At 44.2% G+C, this 27977-nt stretch overlaps 1 protein-coding gene across 1 annotated transcript; it reads left to right on the top strand.

Annotated features, from left to right (window-relative positions):
• On the top strand, window positions 1–27753 carry zhx2a (zinc fingers and homeoboxes 2a). Its single transcript, XM_085802674.1, has 13 exons — window positions 1–504; window positions 15797–16299; window positions 16587–17306; window positions 18502–18714; window positions 19174–19437; window positions 19541–19756; window positions 19956–20040; window positions 20744–20929; window positions 21834–22243; window positions 23600–23855; window positions 23995–24151; window positions 24486–24605; window positions 26029–27753. Exons 2-12 carry the CDS (start codon window positions 16201–16203, stop codon window positions 24601–24603), a joined length of 2724 nt encoding a protein of 907 aa, XP_085658800.1. The 5' UTR covers window positions 1–504; window positions 15797–16200; the 3' UTR covers window positions 24604–24605; window positions 26029–27753.
• The last annotated feature ends 224 nt before the right edge of the window (window positions 27754–27977 follow it).

Raw genomic sequence — 27977 nt, 5'->3', positions numbered from 1 at the left:
ATATTCAATTAGCTCCGACCAGAGAGGCAGCAGTCATCAGCACAGGAGAAACTTGACGGCTCCAAGACGTAGCCTAGTAGTCCATTCATTTTTTAGCAGCAGCAGCAGCAGCAGCAGCAGCAGCAGACATGCTCCTCCATGCAGCCCGCGGCTCTCCTGCTGCTGCTTGCCCGCACTGTGTCACTCCCCTTCGGCCAGCCGCTCAACTTTTCCCCCGCTCTCTTCTGACAACACCATGGACCCGCTGCTGCTGCTGTGGACGGACACCGGCGCCCCGGTACGGCATGCAAATACGTACTCTGACGTCGGCGATCATGTGGCTTTTGGCGTAGATCCTCCTTGTGATCGCCAGTTTTTTTTTTTTCTTTCCTGTCGCCTGTTGTCTGCTCGGTTATTGGGCCGCGGCGAGACTGTTTAAAAGAGACGGGGCTCTTGCAGTCGGTTCGCGGTGGCTTCAGGGACCGAACCGCACTACCTGAGCATCGCGCCAAAAACGGTGGGCAGGTAAGAAATGGAGAAACTGTTTCCCTCTCTCTCTCTCTCTCTCTCTGCGTGTGTGTGTGTGTCTGTGTGTGCGTGTGTGTTTCATACGTCTCGCCGTGAAAAGTCCCCCCTAAGTTTTTTCTTAAAAACAACACGCATGCAGTTGTTTGTTTGCCTCCCAAACACCCCCACGCCTCTGTATAAATATTTTAACTTGTCTCGCCGCGTGAACTTTGCCTGCCCCCGCCGTGTTAGTGTAGTATACACCTGCGGACTGAGACTATGTTATCCGCCAAGTAAGTTAGTTGTTAATTGGACGTTTTCGCCCACGTTTTGTGTTTGTTTTTTTCCCAAGTTTCACTTTGGTAGCTACGCGGCGGTGAAGGCAAGAGAGCAGGCAGAGGAGAGGAGACATCGTGTCTACTTTTCCTCCCTCCCTCCTCCTCCTCCTCCCCGTTTCGACATAACCAGCAAAACATGGCCGTCCTTTGCCGACATGTTGTTACGTCGATGGCGAGAGAGAGGGAGAGGGAGAGAGAGAGGGGGGGAACATTTGGGGGGGAGAGTGTTTTTCTGCGCCCCCTCCGTCACAGCTCGGGCTGGCCCGGTGGACTATACCCTCCTCCGGCTGCTCTCCTCCTCCTCCGCGGCGTCGTTGCGCCGGTGTGGCCGTAGCTGCTGCTCACATTGAAGCGGTACCGAGGTTATATGGGAGCGCAACTTTCCGAGTCCGACGTTGTTTATAGACTTTGATTTGTGACGACTTGTGTGATGTAGGCGTAACGTTACCCCTGGTGATGCCTCCTCCTCCTCCTTCTCCTCCTCCACCTCCTCCTCGGAGACCACGGCTCCTGCTGCAAGGCAAGGCAAGGCAAGGCAGACAACACGGTCAGACCCACGGTGCTGTAGTAGCACAGGTGCCCTCCTCCTCCTCCTACAGCCCTGTCACTGCAGCAGGAGCAGGAGGAGGCCTGTGGCTGCTGGACCTGGTTCATTTTATTACACACAATATCAACTTTGGCTGTGAACTCAGTGCTCCACACTGTAGCCAGCCAGCCTGTGTGTGTGTGTGTGTGTCTCGGTGTGTGTGCAGCTCTCCTCACACTCAGTCTTCACCAAGGGGGGAACATGTGTCCTCAGTGCACCCTTATAAAATCTATGGCATGGAGTCAGTGGTTGTTTTGTTTATTCCATGGTATTGTACAGGCTGTAGCTATCTTGTCCTGTACTGCAAAACCATAACATTTGTGAAGTCACTGCCTGGGAAGAGAACATAAACAAATGTCACAACCTGTAATTACAAACACCTTAATAGTCCAATGCTCCAGTTCTTCAGTTGCTGCTGCTGCTGCTGCCTCTGCTGCCAAAACACAGCCCAGCGTATACTGTATCACCTCTTACCCAGTTTTCTAGTTAGTCGTGACTCGTGCCATTGTCATATAACAGTTAATCATATATACCGTATCTGTATGAACTTTAAATGACATGGTTTCATAATAACAAAGTCAGCATGAACTCACTGACTTTGCATTAAGGTGGTGCTGTCCTCATGTGAACCCGTCAGACTGTTTAAGCCTTACGTCATTTGTCTTGTTGCTTTTTTTGGGACTTTGGCACAGTTTCAACAACACATACACCTTCAGTATCCAGACACAGATGTGCAATAGTACAGACTGGCACTAGTGATGCTGTCATTTTCCTCATTAAGCTACAGTTTGAACCAGTCCTAATGGATAAATACAGTTAACTTGTTTATGTTGTCATAAAATGGGAGATTTCTCCCCATCAGTTGCATTGATTCTTTCAGTTTTTGGTTCTCTGTTCAACACCGGTGTATTGCATTAAAAATAATTATAATGAATTCAAATCAGTGCAGTGTACAGATTTTATATTGGTACTTAATACTGGTAAGTACCAAAGCTGAGGTACAGGGAGAGGAGGAGAGCTTGGATCAAATTGCCATAAATCTGATGTTTATTGATGTTTAGTGACACTGTGTACATTGGTTTGATCTGAGGCAGATATAAACAAGATACACATAAGCATCAGTGAGGATGATGATGGTGATGATAATAATAACTTCAAACACCTGACTATGACATTTCCAAGAACGGCAACGCTCGGGGACAGTAACGCCAGCTGGCTCCCAGTACCAGTTACAATTAGATATTGACTCTATCAGTGTGGAGGCTGAGATTAAAGAAACAGCTTATATGTAACATAGAGTAGCGTTGGTTGTGATAAAACAGCGCCTGACGCCCAATAATTCAGTGCACCTGTTCACCAGTGACCTCTGACAGACCTACTACATTCAGGCCCTACAGGTGGGCCGGTTAATTGAAAAGCATTCTGCGGGCCGAGTGTACGCCGCCACCACCCGATGAAATACCTCGTTCATTAGACGCTTTTCTCTCAGAGCTGGGGGTGACCTATTATGTTGTATTTCTAAACATCCTCTGATCAACAGTCCCACCCCTCGCCACCAAAAGATGCAAGTGGTTTTGATCACAGCGCAGTTAACCCCTCCTGTCATACCCGTTACCAGCAATTCCTCTGGGTATAAACTTGGCTTTGCTCACTAAGCCACGCACCCTTGCTCTTTTCCATGTGAAGAGAAATTTGGCTCATGTTTTGTTCTTCACATGGTTTCCGCTTGTGATCTGCCAAATCAGAGATAATGTTATGTAATTTGGAATGACAGCCGGCTCAGTTTTATTGGGGGCTGAACACTCAAAGGGTTTCTTTTGATAAAAGTAAACCGTCACGTTTCAAATCGCAGACACACACACACACACACATATGCAGTTGCCGAGTGTGTTTTGTAGCCAAGCGTTTTCTTGCAGAATAATGACGGGAACACGGCTCTGAAAAGAAAAAGGAAAAAAAAAGGTGTTATGTATGATTGTCTGCAATTAGAAATGAAAAGCCGTTATTTATTTTTTAGCAGTATGAATGTTTTTGTTGTAGAACGAAGTCCCTAATGTTGTGTAGTGTAGGGCAACATCAGTGAATTGTTTTTACAGTTCGACTGAGATTAAGTCTAAATATAATTTTTGTGGGTGAAATGTTATTATTAGTATTGCTGAAGGGATTAGAGGAATGCACAGATGTCACCGTCCTACCTTGTTGTCCATAACATCGGTGATTGTCCTGTCATCACTACACTGTGACAGCATCAGGAGAGAGAGACTGAAACTATGTTGCTTTATTTACACTAAAACATTCAGTAGCTATTTTTTTTTTTCTGTTAAAATAAATTTTCCCTCCTTCTTCAATTGCCATTTTTTCTCCAACCCCCCAGCCTTGCACAACCATGCAGTGTTTCTCAATGTACTGTGACCTCTGATAATGTCACAGCCGAAACATCCAGCTGTGAGGTGATCCACACTGTTTTGTTCCTAGCGGCGTCGATTCGTTTACTGTAGCCAGATGGTGGAAAATGAACAAGACTCAGTCTGTCACATTCATTTAAATAGAAAAACACTTGAGCCTCAAGAATTGGTGTCAAATTATGAGACAGAAAATGAATGAAGATCTCTGTATTTAGATGGATTTTCTTAGACAAACTGAGCATGATGCTCTCCGAAAACCAAAGCCAAAGGTGTGTTTTAGAAACATTAATGTCACGTTTGATGGATTTTGTTTTCCAAGCATCAAACTACATGTAACATCAAAAGCAGTTTTCTGCGTCTAAGACCATTACTACCGTGTAACAGAGAAGAACGTGCAGGATCGTCCAACAGTATCAATCATAAATGACACGTGAGGGCTAATTGTTGTCAGTTGTCTTAGCACCAGATGTTGCATGTGTCAATCATTCTAACAAAGGCTGTTGCAACTTATCTTGGGCAAATGATTGACAGCAAAACACATTTACTGAGAAATGTTTGCTTTTGATGAATGAATTTGGGCAGGTGGCAGGTTGTGTGTGTGATTATGTGTGTTGCTGATATTGTAGCTCATAAGTGCTGATAGTTTTGTTAAAGTGCAAGTTACATCTTTACAGACTGACAGGACAAGCTGCTGCTGTAAAGACCCGGCTTGATGTGATTAAAATGTGAATTTGATGAATGGGTAACAGACTTTGATTATTGTAGTCTGTCTGCTAGCATTAGCTAACCCAGCATTGACCAACAACTATATACTGCAGCTAGAAAACAGACTCATCTGGGGTTTTTGTGAGCTGCAGAAGTTAAGTGCAGCGTCACGGTCTGGCAAAAAAATAAATGGAGCTTATAAAATATCAAAAATCTCACGGCATTAACAGTATTTTATCCTTTATTTTAATAGGTTTTGTAATGGAGTGACGGGATATTGTTTTGTTTTTCTTGCGCTCACAATTTGTTCAGGCTTTGAGTACAGAAGCACAGTAACCAGCATGTAAAACAAAAGCATCACTACTTTATTGGTTCCTGTGTACGTGTTTGTCTGTTTTGAGCTCACACTTATTTATTCCATGATACACGGCTGTTATTTTTAGGGCCGTGCTGCTTAGCAGGCCAGTGGTGAGTTTCAGCAGCACGTTTTTTTTGTTTTTGTGTGTGTCTGTGTTTTTCACATTCATCAGGAACCTCAAGCAGTGCATCATCTCAGTTCCACATCCAGTCCTGAGCTGTACAATACAATGTGTATAATGGCTGTCCATTCTCCTTGGTGAAACACTGGAGTGAGTCATCGTGGGTTGGAGGATGGAGGTTGTTGTTGTCATCGCGGCCCGTCGTGCTCAGCTTGACTCTGATGACATCACCAACATTTACGCTGTGCTTTGTTTTCCACTGTTTTTTTTCGGGTTCCGGTCCTTCTCCCCGATGCGCTTCTGCCGGGCCTCGTCTCAGATGTGTTGTTGGGTGACTAAGGCAATCGCAGAGATGAGCTCATCACCTGTAGGTGGGGCTGAGAGGGAGAGAGCGTGATGCAGGGGAAGGAGACAAATTAGAGAGGCAGAGGAGTTACATGGGGACAGACTTGAGAGGGAACATCACATCAACACTGTAGAGTTCATGTGATGTTTGAGAGAGAACAGGCAAGAGAGGGAGGAAGTAATAAATTCAAGTGGACTACAGGCCCTCATGCATCTTGAGCTGTAAAAGCTATTTTTCATGTTGACGTGTTAAAGTTTTCTTACGGAAGCCATCAGTTTGCTCGATCACGGCCCCCTCCGCCATAGCTCTTGAAATATTTCAAGCTAAAGCACGCAGAAAGAGCATGCACGTTCTCATATGTGATGGTGTTATATGCCCACCAAGGCAAACATGGACCGCGCTGATGCGCTATGCTATGGTGTCACAATTTCAACATTCTTGGAACGCTCATCGGAAAGAAAAACATCACGTAAAGAACTGCAGGTACGGCTGCGGTGCTTAACGTGTCGGAAATTTAACTGGACCAAAGGTGTCGCAGAAGAAAACCCGGTGACACTGAGCGAGCCGAGGAGTGACAAAGACAAGAAACAAGACACTCGAGTCAGAATGTGACGGAGAAACAAGAGACGACCTCGCAGTGAGAGGTTGCGTGTGTGTGTGTGTGTGAGGAGGAGAAGGAGCAGATACACCAGGCTCCATGATTAGTATCTTCTATCAGTCAATTTGCAAGCTGTGTGTTTCAGTAAAGACTTTACTGCATCGTTGCTGCATTAATTGTTATTTAAGTCTATGAGTGCACAGCAGTTTATACAGCAACGTGTTTCTGCACGTGTAAGCATGTATTAAACACAGTGGCTTATTTGCTGTAGCCACTGCAGTCTCTTATAACTTGAAACTTCTTTCTGCAGTTGGCAAAAAACACCACCAAACAACAAAAAGTTAGCTTTATACACGATGCACACAATCAGTGCATGTCATTTAGGTCATTCATGCCTGCATGAGTGTAGAGTAGCTCCCCCTCTCACATCCCAGTGTCCTCCAGATTTCAAGTTTGGGAGGAAAGGGGGAAGGAGAAAAAAAAAACGCAGAGGGGAAATGGAGAGAGCTTACTAAAAGGCCTTCTGCACTGCACCACGTCAGCCAGTGGCACAGCTCAGACACGCCCCTCTTGCCAATACGAGGCCAATGGGGAGAGGCCGGAGACAATCCACAAGCCACACCCACTGCAGAAGGCTTTGAGATTGACAGGTGGGAAATCTGGCCGCACAGTAGCACTGAGTGTTCACTGAGACTCTCAAACACTGAGTAAAGATCTCCAAAGTCTCCAGGTGCTCTCGTTTGGATTCAACAACACAGTCAACGCCACTTTAGATCTCTCTCTCTCCTTCTCATGCATTCACCGCCACACTGTATATAACCGTTTTAATTTTATTTCCTCTTAGTGTTTCGTAACATTGCAGATATCATTTGTTGTGGTATGCTGTTGGGGTATTGTGGTCCCTTGCCATTGTTGACCTATTTTGCAGGTTGATTGTTAAGGGCAAGACGCCTCATGTCCTTTTCTAGCCGTGTCCCACAATGCAATTACTGCAACTATAAACTCATACTTTACCTCTGCCAAACAACAGGGAAGGCAACAACAACAAAAAAAAGTACAAAAACAATTTTAGCCGTGTTTTTTTTTCAGCTTTTACCAGTTGACATTGTGAAGTACAAGGATTCGTGGAGTAATGTGCTGTTATCAGTGTGACTGTCTGTATGTGCGCAAGGCCACGAGGGAGAGTGAAGGAGAGGAGCATGAAGCCGAACAGAGGTTGGGGGGGGGGAGTGCAAATAGGACAGCAAAACCAAATGAAAAGGGGGGGTTATTATCACGAAAGCCACATAAAAATATGTTTCAAGAGGGATACTTTACCTCTGGATTACTCCCATTTGCTGTAATGAAACCCTGCCCCGCACCCCCATCTGCTTTTCATCGCCTCTCGCGGCCCCTGGAATCAAGTGAATGCTCGCTGACGTGTTGGGCCTTCGTCATCGCCGGGGTCACATTGGGGGAGTGTGGAAGAGGGGGGTGGGGACCGCAGCAGCGGGCCACGAACTGAACTCAAACGACCCTAGATGTTCCATGACAGGATGGTTAGTTAGATGTGGATACTCGTTAGGTGCTGATGTTCAACAGAGAAAGCTAGAGGGGAGTCCAATCATGAGGTGGTTAAAGGACAGCTGACTTTAAAGTAGAGATACCCGGATTGGATATTGGCTCCAATATCGACTAATTAGCTGGATTGGATATTGGATGAATGAGGCCCATCCAGTCATTTCTTTTTTATTAATATCATACACAGCAATACAGTTACAGCGATCTATAGTGTTATTTATTTCTTTTTGCTGTTATTATTTGTTAATAAATAATATTAAGTACATTTATATCTGTGTTAATTTGTTCCCTTTTATTTAACAAGGCTAAATGTCAAGCCTGATGCCTTCACTCACATGGCAAGCTATACGGTTCATTCATTCAACAGTAGTATCGGATCGGTATCGGCCGATACGCTCAGCCCAAGTATCGGTATTGGATTGCATCGTAAAAAACTGGATCGGTGCGTGACGCTGTCTTGTTTATAATCTTAATAAGACTGCTAGAGTTTGTTTCTCACCTCCTGATTGTGTCTAACGCTGTAGGTTTTGCCAGCGTGTGCCGATCTGGGTGTAATGTGTCAACCACTAAAGTTGAGCTGGATTTCAAGCATCTCTGCTGCCGTGACACTGATTGACCTCCTCTGGGTTTTCTGCTCCTGGATGCAAGCACACACACACACACACACACTCACAAAACGCTTCCCGTTGGTTACAGTGTTACCATAGTAACACAACCATCAGCCGCAGAGTGGGTGACACTTGGATATTTTTATAGCTTGCCCTTTGTGTATGTGACGGTGCGCCTGTGCGTGTGTGTGTTAAGTGGGGATACAGGTCTGGCAATGTGACACGTGTGTGTGTGTGTGTGTGTGTGTGCGTGTGTGTTCGGAGTTACGCGAACCGCATTAAACAGGAGAGCGCATCTTGGCTCTAATGCAGCGTAGCCCCGTTTGACAGTGTTTCCATCACACTGTATATAGGCCACTGTGTCTCCTCGGTGTCTGTGCACTGCATAAGGACACGGCGGAGATGATCAGGCGAGTTTTCTGGGACCTCCATGTCAAAGTTTGCCAACTTGTCATAAAAGCTGATGAGTGTTGTGATACCGAGTCCCAGCAAGTTCAGAATAATGAAGGGGGAGAAAGTGCTGACTGTAAAGAAAGTGAGATTGGGCTGTACACAGTTTACAGCAGCTGAGATTTGCTGATGTGACAGAATTTAGTCAAAATTAAGAGCCAAGTATACGCTAAAATATGTTTAGTCACCCTGATATATCGGTGTACATGTCAGTAAAATAACAAGTTGTAATGCCAGAGATACTCATGCATGCACCACTCTGTCTGTACATCACTGGGACTATGCAAAAAAGTACTGATCTGATTTGCACCAAACCTGGCGGAGGGATGACTAATGGGTCACAGAAGGAGAAGACTCGTAAAGTCTTAGAGTTTGGGGAGATCAAATGGGTTTTTTAAAAACATTTTTATCAATTTCTCAGGAGAAAATGTAGGCTATGGATTTTGATGTAAAGAATTAAAGACACGTTTATGGTGTTGAGATCTATGACTTGGCAGAAAACAGTGTTTACCCCTGGTAGAGGAATAGCGCTCAACAGAGGGCATACCGGTACTTGTTTTAAACGATTGTTTATAGTCTCTTGAACGCTGTTGTTTTTTAAAACGCCCATTGGCCGTTGGATATTTTCCCCCTATCGGTATTGCATTGGCATCAGGCTCTGGGAATCCAGTACAAGCTGGGCTGTTAGTGGCAAAACATCCCCCTTTTTTTTCCTCTCTTTTTTTTTCACCATTGATCCGCGTTTCGTCTTCATCCCAGCCCCATCCCAGAAGTGGAGCTGCTCTGTTGCTATGCAGAACATACCAAGCACTCACACACAGTGCAGCACTTTGCTTTGCTCTGGAGGAGCCCGTGATGAGATTTAAATTAAGTCTGCGACGGTCCGAAATTCTGCCTGTTCCACCCCTGCTGGGATGTATTAACGGTGGTGGTGCCCACACAACACACACACACACGCACAGCCCTCCTCACTGCAGTGGCAGACTTATGGAACAAGCAGACATGAGGGAAAACACACCCCAAACAGAGAAGCCCACCCCTGACAGCAGTGTGTTTGCCCTCCCTCTGTGCAGTGTGTTTTTTAAATATAATGTGTGATGGAGGTTCAAAGTTTTTAGTTTTTTTTTAGTTAATGTAGCAGCAAAGTGGCATCGCTGCTTCAGTCTGTGCGTGTCTACTCTGCAGCAGCATCGTGTGGTTTGCGCGCCGCTTCCCTTCCGCGTCTTGTTCTGCTTGTTATTCTAGAGCCCTGGTGTAAAACTGGCTGCTTTGTACTTCATGCATGGCTTCAAGTGCAGGAGCCGCCGCAGAGGTTGCCATTCATATTGCCTTTTGTGCTGGTGATGACTGCATGTCTGAAAACTCTGGCGCTCAGTTGGCTGTGTCTCTCTCCGTCTACTGTGTGCATTCACTTCTCCAGCCTCCTCCTCCTCCTCCTCCTCCTCCTCCTCCTCCTTCTATCTCGCTTCAGCTATACAGCGACACGGCTCCACCAGAATCTGCCGGTCCTGGACATTTGGACATTTCACAGGTTGAGTGAATCAGATCAGTCTGCTTACATTCGTTGTGTGATTTCACATTTTTTACTTTACATACTTTTGTCTGATAGAAAAAGAGCTGCAGCGCTTAACCTTAACCTCTGAGCTACAGGTGCCGCCGTTACCATAGTGATCCATAAGAAACACGGCTTGCTGAGAATTTCGTCACTTCACACATCAACCACTGCAAGTTTAACCGAGGTCGTACTGTATGTGTCGTCACTCCAGTTGGTGTGTTTTAAGAAAGGTAGCCTAAATCAACACATTACTTTTTCCAAAAGTCCAGTTTTTTGGGGATCTGAGTCTGAGACGCTGCATTTTTTTCCCCCACCACTGCTTTGATAACATTAACGATACCCAGAAATAGGATCGGAGAGGAGCATGCTGCTGTGACTCATCTGTTCAGTGTCATTTGCTCCTTGCGCGATAGATACCCTTCCTATAGCAACACTATATTCCCGCTGTATTAGATCATCTCTCTGTCTCCATCCTCACAGACACGCTCAGTCGCACCGAGGGTCCGTATTGATTTCCCCCCGCGCTCTCTCTTCCAGTACGTATGCCAGCGTGTAGCCTAAACTTATTACTGCCAGGGCTGATATGTATTTGCTGCCCGGGAGCATTAATGGTAACTTCTTCAGAAAGATGGCATCCACTAATAATACAATGAATGCACCAATCAGACAGACAGGCAGACAAGTGCAGACAGACGGGCAGGCAAGGAGCTGCCAGGCTGAGTATTCATACAAGTTTAATGAGCATCCAGACAGTGGAGAGTCTGTGGCTCCAGCACAGAGCTCACGCTGCACACAGAAGCTGAGACGCTGACTCAGACAGACACTTTAACTTTAACAGGTGGGAGACTGGCTGTTTGACCCAGGTTATGGAAACAAGTTTAATACCACCACCACAACTGATTAACATTTTTTTTTTTTTTTTTTTTTTAATTAATTTGTTTTGATAACATCTTCCAAGAGCAGATGTCACAGTCACACGGTGATCAGAAGTGAAAGTTTCCATGTGCATACAGTAGCAGCAGCTCAGTTGGAAACATTAGTCTGGGCACATTTCTTCTTCTTCCTGTGAGACGTTTTACAGCCAAACATCTCAAGGACACCAGGTTGATTACTTTCAGATGTAATTATACAAGTGATTTTGATAAAGTTGGAGTGACTGTAATGCATTCATCGCCCTGGTTGTTCATCCTATATATACTGTAGCGGTTCTTTTCCATGATGACATTCACTGTTCCCAAGTATCCAGCCAAGGCAGCAGGAGAGCGGCCCCTCCCTCCCTCCCTCCTCCACTGAAAATGATGGAGTAGAGACTGGGGAGGAGGGGGGGTAGGGGGGCTGTTGGTGCCAGTGTATCCTCACTGCTCTTCACACAGGCTTTCCTCTTTGTTTGAAGCCATCAGAGCACAAGAGTTTAACTTGCCTGCTGCAACTTCAGCTGCAGAGCTGCTGCTGCTGCTGCTGCTGCTGCTGCTGCTTGTGTTTATGTTGCGTATGATAATGCTCATTCTGAGTCAGCTTCTGCTCAAAACCGGCCCCCGAAGAGAGCAGGTTTTCTATAAATGACTCACAAGGCTGTTAGTTAATATGCAGGCTGATGTCTGATGTCGCTCGCTCACTCACTTGAAGTTCATTTTTTGAGGAACCAGCCGCAGCAAGTTTCGATGTGATGTGATGTTATTTAAGTTCTCTGGCAGTTGTGTTCACAGCTTACTGATATGGATGTTGCATAAACGGAGTTGCTCATCCTCCCTCCCTCCCTCCCTCCTTCTACTTGCGTGGTTTTAGCACACAACAACAGTAGGAGGAGGTAAAAGTCCAGCAGCTACAGCTCGGCTCCGTTCGTAATCACGTCCTGCTCTCCAGCCACTGTCGTACACAAACCACAAAGTGTTCAGACTTCAGGCACAGAGACTTTGAAGGACAGAGCATGAGTGGGTGACAGTGCAGAGTTTGCATCATGCGTCATCTTAATCTGTGTACAGTATACCTGAAACAGGGTTAGTAGGATAATCTGTCAGCCTGGAGCCTCGTCTTTTTAACAGGGAAATCTGGAGTGTGCCACCTCTTGACTCGCTCTGATTTCCCTTGTCCTCCTCTCCTTGTGGTGGCTGCTGCTGCTGCTTCACTTTCCACATTGACTCTCAGTGAGTGAAGAAACCTCACAAATGCACCACACCACACCACACCACACCACATCACATCATCCTGCAGGACAGAGGCTTTTCAACAACATGCAGCTTCTGCAACATTTTCTGTTTTTCCTCCATGTTTCTTTCTTTTTCTTTTTTCTTTTTCCCCCTATTTCTCCGTCTCACCACACCCACCGACATGCAGCGAGTCCCACATGCAGCCGGGGGGTCACCCATGCACTCGCACAGTCTGTGTCGGTGACATGGCTGTAGCAGCTACTTGACTACAGCTCGACGTCCGCAGTTGCTATAGCGACACCATGGTAATGAGCCTGCATTCTAATGACGCCTCAGTGGGTTGTTTGAGGAGTTGAGATATCTCGGGACAATGAGTTTTAGTGGCGAATGACAGCCTTCAAACCTCAAAGCGAACGGCGCCGTGTGATTAATGCGTATAGCTGTTGGAGAGGACCTTTCGCCTGATTACAAACTACAGCCCTGCTACAACGTGCTGAGCTGGCAGAAGCCCCCCCACCCCCCTCAAAAAAAAGTCGCACTGTTCATATAATTACTGTTGCTCCACCCTGAGTTGCAGGATTAAATATGTTCATACAAACTGTTAGGTATATACAGTATTTCTTTTGTCAGTATTTCTAAGCATCACATGATGTCCAATTAGTGTGGCATACGTCAGACTTTAAAGGGGACATATTATTGAAATATCACTTCTTGGAGGCTCTTTAACATATATTTGGGTGTTTGGGTGTTTGTCTTGCCTTCCGGCCCCCAAAATGTGAGAATTGACAAAACAATCTGTAATGTGCAGGCTCCCTAGGTTGAAATCCACGTGGTTTTACGAGCTGTTCCCTCGGTTGTCTTACAGTGAGGTAACAAGCTTTTGAATTTGCATAACCCCACCCCTACCTGGGACTGGTAGAAGGGGTGGAGCGGAGCGGGGCGGGGCGGAGCAGGGCAGGGCGGAGCAGGGCAGGGCAGGGCAAGCAGTGGTTCGTTTGCATTTAAAGAGACAGGTACTGAAACCAGCTGTTCTGAACAGGGCTGTTTTGAGAGTATGAAAAGAGCTGTGATGTTTGATCCTTGGGGTATTTTGACCAAAGCATGTCATAGATATGTCTCTAAGACACCTGGGAACTATTTAAATTTGTGGAAAAGGGGGATAATATGTCTCCTTTAAGAGGACTTTTCCCTCGTCCTCTGTGCTGACTCGGTTTTCTGAAACCTCATTATGTCCTGACAGAAGAGCACCACTGCCGCATCGACTCATTTGATTTTTACTCATGTGCATATGAGTATGAAGTTTCAGCATGAGGCCTCTCCAGAATATCAAGACTTTTTCAGTCAGATAAGCGTCTCTCCCTCCTCTCATTACATTCAGTCCACCCTCCTCCGTTCGCTATCCCTCAGCTTTTCTTTTTTGCAACTGCGTCTTCTCGATGGAGGTGTCATTTCCACACGGTCCAAATAAAGTCACTCTTAGCTTAAGATGTGTATCTGAGGCTGCTTTTGTCTCTGCTTTCTCTTTCCGTTCAATCTGTGGCATAATCTGATTTATGATTAGTCAGAGGAAGAACTTGTCATACTGACAGCCGCAAACCTGGCAGCTGCATATATTTGCATATCAGCTACACCGTCAAATCACTGTCATCAAAACTGTGGTGATAAAAGTTTTTTTTTTTTTTTCACTCCACATAAATAGACACCGAAGTTGTCCTCCTGTAAAACTTGTTTGGAAAAAAAAAATCATCAACATCATGTTCATTTTCAGTCAGAGCGAATCTGTGACTGCAGTTACCACCTGGTCTAACCCAACTAAAACTGTCAAACGCTGATTGTAACATGTGGGTGTTGGAGGTGGGCAAAGTCCAAATGATTTCAAAGATTGTGGCTCAGCTGTTTCCCTGATTGTATAACTGCTTGTGTGATGTAATTGCAAAAATAACATTAAATTGAATAACAACAACTTACGTACTGGTCAGTGAGTAAGTGTCTATTCAGAGCACAAGTTGATTCATGTTGCTTGTTTTATCTGACCAACACTTACGCCTGTCACAATTATTACATCATTTTCTGGTCGCAATTATTTTGCATAATCGTTTAAATGGTTTCCATTCATCTGTATAAAAACAGCTGCATGAAACTAACATAAATATCATATTTCCATCACTATTTCTGTCGTTTCCTCCTCTGCTACGATTAAATGACACATTAGTCGAGCTCCACAAATTGTTTATCTCGAGGAGGTGCTCGATTTCTAATATTCAACGGACGCATTTTGATGAGCGTTTATCATGGATTTAGTTGCAAAGCCAATAAATGGCTCTTCTTCTTCTCTAAGTGTATAATTAAACTATGTTTAGACTTACACTATAATAGTGGCAGAAAATAACAGTTAAATCCTTCATTGCATATACAGTATTTACTATGTGGCAATTAATCGTCAAGTAACATTTTATGATCGTGACAGCCCTGCCAACACTCGAAAAGATGTTCACTTTACGAATGTAGAAACATGTAAATTTGAACCAGTGTGGCTTTTGCATTTTGCTTAATTAATGAAAACCATTATTATTTTCAATGATATTATCATATCAGCCCTACATGACGTTAACAGTAACATGTGTCACCGCTTCTCCATTCCATGTTCACCACATCCTCCCTGTGGTTTTTTATTTATTTATTACCAGGACAGCAGGGCTGCTATTGTTTTGGTGACGGTACACAGCAGCTTTCAAGGGGGTGTGAGTGATATGAAAGGTTTTGTCTACAGTACATATGCATTATCAGGCTTTGTGGTGTGTGTGTGTGTGTGCGTATGCATGTTTGTGTCATCATGGCAAAACGTGCTCCTGCAGACATCTGGAGGTGGACGTGAGAACTTTAGCAGGTGTATATAGATGAGATCCAAATAAAAAAGCCATACTGAAAGATGGTGGTCCTGGTTTGTGTCAGTGAGGTTAAAAAAACAAAAAACACTTGGGATTCTCTACTGCAAGGCTGCAGGTAAACTGGTTTCTTCCCACTCTGTCCACCAGCTGACCACCTCTGCTGTTTGTGTCTTTGTCAGCCTCTTCGTTTTTAGGTGACCCTCCCTACTTTTTTTGGGTGGTGCCTTGCTGTAGATCCACATGGGAAGTCGGGACACGGCTGAGCTTAAATAACTCAGCATGTTGCCGTACTTAAAATGCGCTCCCTCCCGCCTGTGGTGCCTGTCCAAACACGGCTGAAATGAGCATTTATGTTTTCTCAAGCAATTTGTCCCGAGCGTTTTTAAAAAATGGATTTATGTGGTGACACTGATTGAAGATGATGGGTCTAACATTGATGTCTGCGCTGCCATTTTGCACGTTACACAGTCAGTCCATCTTCGCTGTCCTTATTTCTGTGACTTGCATTGAGTGGCCATTTCAATGGAGATGAAAGATGTGACACCGTCCTTACTGAGAAATGAAGGATTGAATGAAAATCTCTTTCTAATGATTGCAGTAGTCCGCTTTTTTGTTTTTAACTTTTCTCCTCCGTCTCTCACCTAGGTAGCATCCTGTCATGCAGCTCCAGGAGGTCAGTGAGCAGTGGAGCTGACACCGTCAGCGAGCCCAGCCGACACTACACTTCAACAGCCCCGCTCCTACCAGACCTTCACCTTCCACTGCCCTCCTCCGTTTCCAGCCACTAATCCCACCCCAGGGGAACGACTTTTTCCTTCAGACTTCTTGGCTGCTCATTCCCATCCCACTGTCCTGTGCTGCTCCCCCTCCCTCCCCCCCCGTGTGTCCCTAGTGCAGGCCAGTCCTCCTGGCTACACCTCTTGCATTTTGAGACTGTGTTTTCACAGTAGCGCCGCATCCTGCACCCTGGGCGCCTCGGCCATAGTCTCCTTTTACAACATCCCTGGCCAAGCCCAAGCACCAGGACCGACCCGGGATCTGCAGTCATCATGTCCAGTCGACGGAAGGCTTCCACTCCCTGTATGATCCGACCAGGGAAGACCTTGGTGGAGCAGGATGATGAGGCGGAGGAATCGCACGACATGGAGGTAAACTGTCAGTCCGTCTGGGTGCAGCATCTCATTTTTCTTTAATAGACTGAGTTGAATAAACAACATTGCGTGCTAGGTTTTCTGCTCATTTTGAAGATTTGTATTCTAGCGACTAAATACTGAGAAAATTGTTTGTCTTTATTTTCTGTGGATGCACTAATCTCAGGATTCAATTTATAAATCTAATGCACAAGTCAATAAATATGTTTTTGCTTAGATCTGCTGCACATATTTGAAAATGCTATTTGTCTTTTTATATGAAAACTGCTCTTTCCCTCTACCAGATGAAAACAGAAAACCATACCGAGGAGGGGCCAATGGAGGCAGACCCCTCAACGGGAGCAGAGCCATCCATGGACTTGGATCTAATGGGAAAGGCATCGGACCCCCCCGCGGCTCCTGACAAACCTGCGACGGAGCCGCCAGACCTCTCCAAGCCTCAGCGTCGGCAGCAGGGGGGCTACGAGTGCAAATACTGCCCCTTCTCCACACAGAACCTGAACACTTTCAAAGAGCACGTAGACGCCAACCACCCCAACGTCATCCTCAACCCCCTGTATCTTTGCGCCGTCTGCAACTTCAACACGAAGAAGTTCGACACCCTGACGGAACACAACGAGAGGTGTCACCCGGGGGAGAGCAACTTTAAATTCAAACGTATAAAGATGAACAATCAGACAATCTTGGAACAGACAATAGAGGGGTTCAGTAACAATGCAGTCATTTACAACTCTTCCAGCGCCATTTCTGGCAAAGGAGACGAACTAGGCACTCTGCCACTCAGCAAACCCACCACAGTCAAGATTGGAAAACCAAAAGTAATGTCACCCGATAGTAAACGGACAGAGTCCCAGTTGGGTAAACTGACCCCTGATCTGGCCAAGAAACCAATCACAGCGGTCAATGTCAACGGGACAGTCATCATCCCTGAGTCGACGCTCCTTAAAGCAGATGGCCTTTCTCACATCATGCCTTCCCTACAGCGGCCTCTAAACTATACCCAGGTAAGACACTCGCTGCTAGTTGATGTCATTTTGAGAAATGCAAGAGTGCATTTTCTTGCCAGACGTTGGATCGATACCCCAAAATTAATATCACTCACCAGCTTGTACTTGAAATATAAAGCTACACTGTATAATTGGATTTTAAACTTGGTATAATGGGATAATTACTAAGACGTACTGCCACCTGTAAAGCTCATTAATTATTTAGAGAGCTGTGCAGGTGCTAGTAGGCTAGCTGCTTCCTCCTGCTTAAGGTCCATATGTTAACTAAGCAAACTGTTGTTCCAATCTGAGACACACATTAAATAACAGATGTGAGAGTGGTATTGATCTGTTTATCCAACTCAGGACATAAAGGTGTATTTGTTATTTCAACCTCTGGCTCTGGCTCTACGTACGTTGAAAGTTGGCATTGTAAAAGTAGAATAGTGAGCAGATTTTTAATGAATATTTAAATGTTTTCTTGGGAATGCTTCATTTTAATGGGTCTGTAATTTCTAAATAATTTTCTAGGAAGCTGCCTGTGTGATTTATTACAAATAGTCCAGGGGAAAAATAGAGAGAGCATTCAATTGCTGTACTTCAACAGTTAATTGGAATAAATTAACTGATGTAAGAGTGCCTGTTACTTATTACACAACATGCCACATAAACATGTATAAATACAAAAATTGATTGGACAGAGCTCCAGAATAACTCTTTTTACTAGGAGCATAGTGGCCCCTAACTTAAAATTTTAGGAGTGCAAGCAGAAAATGAAGGGTTGCACACCTTAAATGGACTTGCAAAGCAAATATTCACATTTCCTTTTCATTCATGATCCTCACACACATTGGCCTGTCACCTGTAATGACACATTACAGAGACTTTGAGTTGCCCCTTCCATGTTTCACCAGAAAAAAGTGGAAAAGGGCAAATTTACTGGTTGCACATGCAAAAGTAGATGAAGGATTTACTTGCACTGTCTCAAATTTAGGGGAAGAATGCCCCCATTTAGGGGCAAAAGTCTGGAGCCCTGCTAGAGACAAGCACAGAGATTAAAGTTTCCACTGATAAATGAATGCAAGCTCCTTTTTGGAAAACCTCCAAGAAATTTATGAGTAAAAACACAGATTTGTTCAAACGAGCATTATCATCTTGTATTGTCATGTTTTTAATATCCACCACCATGCTAAAATGTAATTCCTTGTGCCAGGTGCCGAAGATCGCAGTGCCCCTCAACACAACCAAATACAACCCTTCACTGGACGACAACCTGACGCTCATCTCCTCCTTCAACAAGTTCCCCTACCCGACACAGGCCGAGCTCTCCTGGCTCACTGCAGCCTCCAAACATCCAGAGGAGCAAATCAAAGTCTGGTTCACCACACAGAGGCTCAAACAGGGCATAAGCTGGTCACCTGAGGAGGTGGGAGTTATAATAATTACTACTATAGGCTCTGCTTTGTTCATTTTCCCAGGGGCCTTTTCATCACTCAAGGGCTCAAACAGAACAGAAGAAAGAAAAGGTGTTATGTTATTTTTACTGGATGTCTGTGATCTGAGAATAATCATTAATTATTCTGGCCTGAGATATTAAGTGGTCAAGACGCCTGTAACAAATTATAGCTTAAAACACAAGTGTGCTAATTGCCTGTTTATACAATAACCGCTGATCAGATTGTGTGATTTTGCTTGATTACTGACGCATGTTTTTTAGATGATAGATAAGAGGTATTCAATCATTTTCAATCATCATTCGTTACTTATTTACAGCAGCTGATGATAATGTTAGTAATTATATAATTTTAGTTGGTAGACAATGCGCACAGATGAGAGCTTTATAATAAACGCACAACTATAACGAGCCCTTTTCCTTCTGTGACAGGTGGAGGAAGCCCGGAAGAAAATGTTCAACGGTACAATCTCCTCTGTGCCTCAGACGTTCACCGTGGTCGCTCCTCAGCTCAACTCCCAGTCGTCCATCACAACGATCGCTGCCAACGCGGCCTCCAAACACATGCAGCCGACGGCCTCTATCCTGCAGTCCCTCCCCTGTCACCTGCTGGGGCAGAGCAGCCTGGTGCTCACTCCCGTGGCCAACGGCTCCACCGTCACATGTGCACCGCTGGCGCTCACAGTGGCCAACCAGGTAGTAAACACCGGGCAGAAATAATAACTCGTAATGCCGGTCAATAGGTCGACTCGTTCTCATTTATCCATCCGTTTTAATATTTCCTCCGTGGTTATTACAGGTGGCGCAGTCGCTAAAACGACCCCTGGCCTCCCCCGTGATCACCACTGACAGTAAACGGCCCTCCATCATTCAAACCATCTCGGCGCCAATGGCCACATCAAAGCTGGCGTCACCCAAAGTGCTCAGTTTCACAGTTGACCCCAATAAAACAGCCGAGCAGCTAACGGTGCTGCGGTCCAGCTACACACAGTGTCCTTTTCCTGAGGAAGATGAGGTAAGAATAAGTGAGTGAAGTGGCATCTTTTTGTGCCATGCCTTATAAGTTCAACACAGATTTATGTTGCTGTTTTTTATTTTCTAATTTCGTCCTGCTGCCTTTTTTTTATTTATTTATTTATTTTTAACACTCAGCCGTCACCGATAAACGTCCGAGCTTTTTGATTCATCTTGCATTGCATCTTGTTGTGTGATAGATCTACAGGCTGATAGAGACCACGGGGCTGTCCAGAGGAGAGATAAAGAAGTGGTTCAGTGAACAGAGACTCCTTAATCTCAAAGGTATGAGGTGTGATCAGTGCCACGCTGTCCTTGAATAGAATTAATCAAACATCTTTATGTGGGCTTCAAACAATCTCATTTTGTCTCCCAGGGGTGAGTGTTAATTACTAAACCATGAGGAACTTTATGTAAGCACTGTTTTGGTGCTGCATCATTTAACCAGTGTTGTATGTATTATTATTATTATTATTATTCTGTGCCAGCAACAACAGCCTGGGCTGGAGTTATTGGTCTTTGGGGGGTTGTCTTACCATTTGTCCATATGTATATGTCCAGATATCTGTCTGTATGTCCCATCCTCATGAGCACAATGCCTCAGTGAAGTCTTGAGGGAACAAACATCCTGCCAGACTCGAGGAGGCACTGACAGGAATTTGGTGGTCAGAGGTCACATTTTTGGCCGTAACCGAAACGCTAATTATGACACAATTTAAACATAAATGTCAAACAGGATAAAAGTGATGACATTTTTATATGTGAAAGACTACGGGTACATTTCAGAATGACATCATAATGTTCTGCAAAAACACATCTGGCAAGTCTTCAACACTGTGACTCAGGAAGGGGAGATGGTGGCCATATTTCCTGCAGCTCGGGGGGCTGGTGGAGGCAGACAACCACAGGGCGCTAATTCTAGCACAAGATACGTTCAGCATCTCTCGGTGTTTTGAAGTTTCCTTCTCTCTCTTTGTCACTCTTGCAGGCGTTCCCCCACCACCAGTGCTAGTGAAAGCAGAGGTGATGCCAGCGCCTAAAGACGGTGCCGTGAAGAAAGCAGTGCCCAGTCACTTTCCTCTGCTGGAGAGGGTGAAGGGAAAAACATCTGAGCAGCTGAAGGCACTGGAGGAGAGTTTCCAGAGAAGCGGCTCTCCAACTGAGACAGCGCTAGGTACAGCCCACCCCCACCCATCAATCCTCTCACAAGCACAAGCCTCTGGATGGGAAGACATGAGATTTATGACCTCATTCCTGTTTTGGTTGCGACTCTGCAACGTAGAGTGGCTCCAGGGGAATGAATGACTGGAGAAAAGTAAAGGGGTGATTTTATAGGGATCAACAGATCAGGAAAAGGCGGATATATATGGAGTCAGACATAATATAAATGGTAACATAGAATATATATGTTTACTGTTGGTGTTCATGTGTTTATTTGTGCTAGATGACTTAAACATTAAAACCCCCAGTGTATGGAAAACTTTCTTTAAGAAGAAAACCAAGCAGCTTCATTAATGGGCATCTTCTTAGTGCATGCTATTTTACTAACTTATTTTTCTGGTGGTTTAAGTCGAGCATTAAATTCAGATGCCTAAGTGAACACAATATATTTACCTTTGTCTACACATGACAGCTCTCCCACAGTTAAGGGGCTAATGAGGCACAAAATTAGCCTCACGGATATCTTTTAAGGCTCAGATTGTGTTGTGAAGTTCACTGAGAGAAAATGATGACAGAACTTTTAAACCGCTTATTAAAAACTTCAGTTAGTCAAATGAGTAGCTGCTCGTCTCAAATATCCTCGCTTTGTAACTTGGTTGTTAGAATTACTTCAAGAAATTCAGTGGCGTGTCTTCTACTTCTAAGTTTCCCAGCATGTGACTTCATTTTCTTCCTGTAGCTGTAGGCCAGTCTCTGGTGGCTGCTTGCATGACAGGAATAGCAGAAAAGTTTTTAATGAACCCATTTATATGTCCCCTGGAGAGAGACTGGATTCTCAGGTTTCCAATAGAAAAAAAAAAACTTGTACTTTGAGGTAATGCAGCTCATCTGACCTACTGAACTCTCTCGTGCTGCAGACCAGTTGGCCCAGGAGACCAGGCTGTCCAAGACGGAGGTGGACTGCTGGTTTTCGGAGCGCAGGGCGCTGAGAGACAACATGGAGAAGACTTTGCTCTCCATGGCCTCGAAGAACGCGGAGGACAGACCGGATCGGCTGGGCGTGCTGCTGAACGGGGCTTCTCATCGAGAGCAGGACACGGGGAAACCTCTCCGCTCCTCGCCTCTCCACCCGCCCGTCCTCACCTCTTCCTCCTCGTCGTCTCCTCCCGTGCTCGCGGCCTCCTCTCCTCACCCGCCGACCCTCACCTCCTCTGCGTCACCTCCCATCCTCTCTTCGTCCTCCTCGTCCTCCCCCCATCCTCCCATCCTGTCGGCTTCGACGAGCCCGGCTCCCATCACCGGCCGCTCCCTCACCCTGCTCAGAGAGGTGAGAAGAGGTGACGAAAACCTGTCAGCACTGACTGTATCAAAGTATGCCAGGAGCCAGAGCATTGACGGTAGCTGTAACGATGTAAAGACGAATACCCTTTTTTTAATTGCGGAGGTGCCGCTAATGGTGTCAACAGATTAATGAGATATGACTTTAAAGAGATTAGTTGATGAGATGGCACCTTTTTAACACAATCTCAAGTGAGATGTTGCGTAAAATTAAATGATTAATCATGGGATGGTATTGTACTTGTGCTCAAAGAGAAGCAGCACTGATTGACACCACATGATGAAATTGGCTGATAACCTGAACAGTAAAAGTGAGATACGATGCTCGGCGACGACAAGGTCAGATCTGATAAAGTGAAGGGAAGATGTAAGAGAAATATTGCATCTGGATCCCATAGGATTAGACAGGCTTTAAAGGGAACATACACAATATTCATGAGATGTCTCTTGAACGGCAACAGAACTTGTTTAATGCCCGATGACACATGCGCTGTCGTTAAATGGCAACCCACATGTTTCAGTTACAGGAAATAAAAGTCTGACAGCCTATCAACATTAGTCAATGTATTTATAGTATCACCAAACGCTACACAAAGGTAAATGTGTAGGATTTAAAAATAAATGTCAACTGAACTGTTGAGGCTCTGTAGCCTCTGTAGAGAGAAACAGGAACCATGCTGGCTCATTATAGCATAAGGGCGTAAAGTTAAAATATGTTTCCATCATCACAGCTCCATATGGGTAGGAAGAAACTTAATAAATCACCATTTGTAGTTGTGCATTTATTAGTTTTGTATGTTCAGTGAAAGTATCTAGGGCCTTTACTGAAGTGACATTGACACCGGTGCTAAATTACTTGATCTTTTCAAGTATGTGAGTATTATTGGCAAATGTACGAAAAGTAAAAGGACTCATAATTCAGAAGACTGTCTCGTGACTGTTGTGTGAAATATTTCTGGGAGCTAATTTAAAGTGTTTTATATACTGTTCAGCCCTAAATACTTTCACTAAACATACAAACATAATTATACATAACTACTAAACATCGGCACATTAGCACTGTCATTGAGTTATTAGCATGGGTGCAGACTCGTGGTCTATTTCATAAATCGCCACTGAGTGAAATGACATGAACATGAACTAATTCTATATTTTACCCATGAACCCTGACAAAAGGATTCACAGACTTTGGTTTTTTATATTTTTATTTTCTCCAGAGGCTAATGTTTGACTGGTTATTACTCTGGCCAAATGAAGCATTTGGGGGTTTATTTTCAGTGTGAAAGTGAATTAACTATTATGCTGTGTCTGAAATATTTTGTCTGGTCCCATCATCTTTTAACAGATGTTCTGTCGGACCCAGTGGCCCTCTCCTGATGAGTACAGCCAGCTGGAGGTCCAAACAAGCATGGGACGCACCGACATTGTCCGCTGGTTCAAGGACCACCGGTCTGCACTGAAGAACGGAGAAACTCTGGAGTGGATGGAAGGTCTGCAAAAGCCAAACGTTGCTGAGCAGCAGAAAGCGGGCCAGGATCAGAACAGCCAGAACTCTGAGAAGAAACAGAGCGTTTCTCCGGAGGTCAGTCAGACTGTAAAAGGTGAGTTTTGGAGGAGAACATGGACTGGTGTGCTTTTTCTTTTTTTCTTTTCTCTTTTTATACAGTTTTGGAAAGAGTCTTTTTTCCCATGTTTGACTCTGTGCTTTCTCTGTGTTTCATCGCACAATCATCGGTGCAGTGGAAGAAGCTGGTGAGAAGACGTTGGCTACAGATCACTCCAAGCTGTCGGAACAAGACAAAGTCCAGTGGTTGACCGACAGACTAGCACACAGTGTGACGGACCTGAGCCGGACCAGACCAGATGAACCTAGTTCTGGGACTGCTGACAAAGGGAGGTGGGTGGAGAGACAAAAAGCAGATTTATCTCATTTATCTTATAAATGTATTTTATTTTCTGGTTTGATATTCATGTCAGAACAGACCTCACTGCCAAAATTGATATCTGAGGAGTTATTTTAAGATTATTTTTGTGAAAACAAAATGGCGCCAAATTGTGGATACTGGATTACTCCGCCACTGACACTTTATGTTAGAAATTAGTTTTCCATTTAAGTTTTATGGTGTCTGTCATTTAAAATACAAAGCAGAAATAAATCTTCCTATGATTTTTGTTTCCAGAGCCTAGAAGGAAACTGTGTTTAAACGTTTTTTTTTTCTTTCCATTGCCAGGTGGGTAAAGGTCAGTGTGGCAGTGGGGGAGGAGACTGAAGAAGGAATAGAAAGGCAGAAGCTGGCGTCAGACTCTGATGTTCTGACCTTGGAGCAACCAGGAAGGGTCACTGGTTGATGGTAGGTTAAAGAGGAACTATGAAGGATTTTTAGCTTAACCATGCTACATTTTTACCTTAATTAAACAGCTTTGGAGTAATTATGATGGTTTAATAAATGACATGTAACTTGTTATGAGGGAGAATGGAGGCTCTCTGCCTTCCACGTAGCGTCTCTTGGCTGAAAAACAACCTTGCAAGATCAGCGCCGGCCGCCGCCCAGCAACGTGACACAAATGCAGCCAATGACCCATAGTCTCTATTGATTGCTTTCTCGCCAGCTTCATCATAAACAAATGCACATGGCCGAGAGAAGGGTTAGCAAAACAGAGGAAAAGAGACCAGACTTGCATAGTTCCCCTTTAAATAGTTGAAACAGCCCTTTGATGTGGAAATTACACAATGTGGCGTATTATGGCTAGCAGTATGATAGCTTGGCTATACATCTATAAATAAGCAGTGATTTGGCAAAGTCTCTGACCATCTGATGAACATCTGGAGAAAAACATCCGGCTCATTAGATTGCTTGATGCTGCGCTATAGTTGGAAACAAGTGACTTAAGCTTTTCTGTTTGTGGTTCAGGGCAGGAAGCAGACAGTGTGTTTATCAGAGCTTTATCATTGAAAATTACTGCGGCTGAGAATGATATCAATCAGAGCAGCAAGTAAAAAAACAAAAAAAACAAGGGTTAAGTGAAGTTTGGTCATCAAAGAGAATCAATCAGCTGAACAGGGGAGAATTTTTTGTCGATTATATGAAAATCCTGATTAGTTCAGCTTTAAATAAATGGAACATTAATTAAATCTTTGCCAGTCATAAAGGGGTTAATTGTTGGTAAAATTACACATGGCTGCTGCTGCACAGGCAAGGTGTCTTCTTCTTTTCACAATGCATGCTGGGAGATGCTGCAGCTCTGTGGGACACTGACCAGCAGTGGTTTAATGGATGGATGGATACTGGAGTAAGTTGGAGAAGGATGTTGAAAGCGTCACCCTGTGAATTGGCTCATGTAAATGAATAAATAAATGGTGAACTGTTGATTTAAGATGCCACAGCTGCAGCCACCAGCTACCCAGGAAGTTATTAGTGTGTAATTACCTCTAACCGGTCCTTCAGAAAGATGGCATGCTGGGAAGGCAGGATGATATTTGGACCACACCATCATTAGCATCGTACATGTCGACAGCACACCCACCACACACACACACACATTATTCTCACAGGAAGTCAAGAAGAAAGCTGCAAATGATGCTGAATGTCTGTCTTTTTTTTTAATTTGCACTTGAATAGTCCATAAGATTTAGTTTTCATTTTATATCCATAACAGGGGGTAATTTCTACATTCACACTGACCACGGCAGTCAAGCGTGTACTTTAAATTTTCATCTAAAAGCAGCATTAATTAAATGATAAATGGCTGACTTTTCTTTTTTTTCTGTTCCAGGTTGAATAAATCATCGACCTCTGAGTCACCGACCACCATGCGACAACTCTGAATGACTGAAACGTGGAGCCAGTGATGTAACTGTCTGCCTGTGATGTCATCACAAAGCGCCAGGGACTGTGGAGTTCCACTGTTGAAGCACTGATGTGAGGTGCAGAAGCTGACATTAAGAGGAGTGCCAAAGCTGGACTTGATGCATTGTTCTTACAACTACTACTAGAGTTTTTAAAAAAAAACAACATGCAAAAAAAACAAAACAAAAACAGAAGCACCCTTGTAAATATTTTTCTGTATTACAAAAAAGGTTTGTACAGTTTTACTGGGAGGGCAAGTTTTGTTACATTTTTAAAAAAAAGAAAGTCTGACTGGTGCCCCAAATCCTGTAATGTTTTTTTTTTGTTGTTGTTGTCGTTTAAGATCAAAGTGTATTACAGAAAATCAGTCCTTTTTTTTTTTTTCTTTTCTTTCTATTTTGAAACTCATTCTTGCGCACTATTCTTTATGGGCAGTCTTTGATGGCACTTGCATATATCCCTGCTGTCTTGATAGATATTCTCATTATAGGTCTCTTCATCTCAAACTTTTCCTTCTCGCCTGCACCGTCACCTTGTCTCGCCTTCACACAAATCACACTGGTGAAGGTGGGAGTCGCTCAGAAGTGCTCGAGGGACAGTCGGGAGGAGTAACAGGGTTACAGCTCCAGCCTCACTGTGGACAAGAATGAACACACGGCCACGTGGGTAGACCAAGACTAACGGCATTGGGGGGGGGGGGGGGCAAATGAATGAATGCACTGTACATCCTAACTTATTCTGTCTTCTCTCAGCTGTATACCTGGGGCATGTTCATGAAACGGCACAGAATGTTTCTTTTCTGACGTAGAAATGATGAATCGCACAGAGTGGAGTGTGTCTGTCCATTTGCACCATGCTGCCTTTTTTTCAGCTCTCTTATCTGACATTTCCTGTCTGCCTCAGAACCAGTGACGATGATTTCAAAACGTATCGGATCTTTTTATTTTTTCAAAAACTTGAAATATTCACGACTTGAAGATGCAAAGAACATTTTTGGGTGAAAACGTTAAAAGCAAGATAAAATAATCAGTTCCTTTTTTTTATTTGAACCATTTCAGAAATCAATTTTCTCTCTCTGTGATCTGTGAACATGCCTCTCGTTTTTTGTTTTTTCTCTTGACTCTCTGGCTTTTGATTGATCCATCTATTCCAAGCAGGACTGGGCTCAGTTGATTCCTGTTCAGTCAGTTCCCAATGACCAACGTGGCCCATGAATCTGTGTTACAGAGATAAATGATCAAAACTGTGCTGATTTTTTATTTGAAACTGTCGGCAAAGCTGTCACAAACTGCTTGCATGTGCTTCAACAATTTTCTTTTTAACAACACATGTTAAGAGATGATTTAAAGGGATTTCTGTGATTTATGAGTCAAATTACTTCCTTGCAAAGTCCTTGCCGTATTGGTGCAAGTGAAAAAAGTTCAGTTCAGCTGTCATTTTGAATTGATAACCCTGGTTTGAGCAGCAGGTGTATGGCTGTTAGCTGGCTGAATGTCTCTGCTGCTGCTGCTGCTGCTTTAGTTTCATGTCGAGACAAGTATCTGAGATACTGTACATTTGATTGGCTTGTACGGGAAAAAACGCTTGCATTTTCATTTTCTACTTTAAGTCTGCTGTAACTCAATAAACACACAACTGACTGTAAAAACCTCTCGATCTTCCAGTGTTAAATATTTGCAATTAAAATCACAAACTGCTTGTGTACTTGAAGACCAAAATTACTGATTTAGTACAAAGACGCAGCGAGGAGTCAATCATACAAGACGCTTCTGGTCTTTGAAGTGATGCATCTGTCTGAGCCCTTTTTTAATTGAACGTGCTTTAGCAGCTCCGGTTGTCAAAGAGGTCATTTAAACCATGGGAAATGTTTGTGTG

This window comes from Trachurus japonicus, chromosome 16 (genome assembly GCF_045865225.1).
Source record: "Trachurus japonicus isolate A0001 chromosome 16, Traja_1.0".
In the NCBI taxonomy this organism is placed as follows: Eukaryota; Metazoa; Chordata; class Actinopteri; order Carangiformes; family Carangidae; genus Trachurus; species Trachurus japonicus.
Note: the sequence above shows the minus strand (reverse complement) of the source record. Positions and strands in the feature narration are given on the sequence as shown.

Excerpts from the sequence above, each read along its gene's own strand:
- zhx2a (XM_085802674.1), top strand. The coding sequence starts at position 16,201 with ATGTCCAGTCGACGGAAGGCTTCCACTCCCTGTATGATCCGACCAGGG. Across the intron at positions 20,930-21,833 it reads TCCAACTGAGACAGCGCTAG|ACCAGTTGGCCCAGGAGACC; the intron begins GTACAGCCCACC and ends CTCGTGCTGCAG. Across the intron at positions 23,856-23,994 it reads GGTCAGTCAGACTGTAAAAG|TGGAAGAAGCTGGTGAGAAG; the intron begins GTGAGTTTTGGA and ends TCATCGGTGCAG.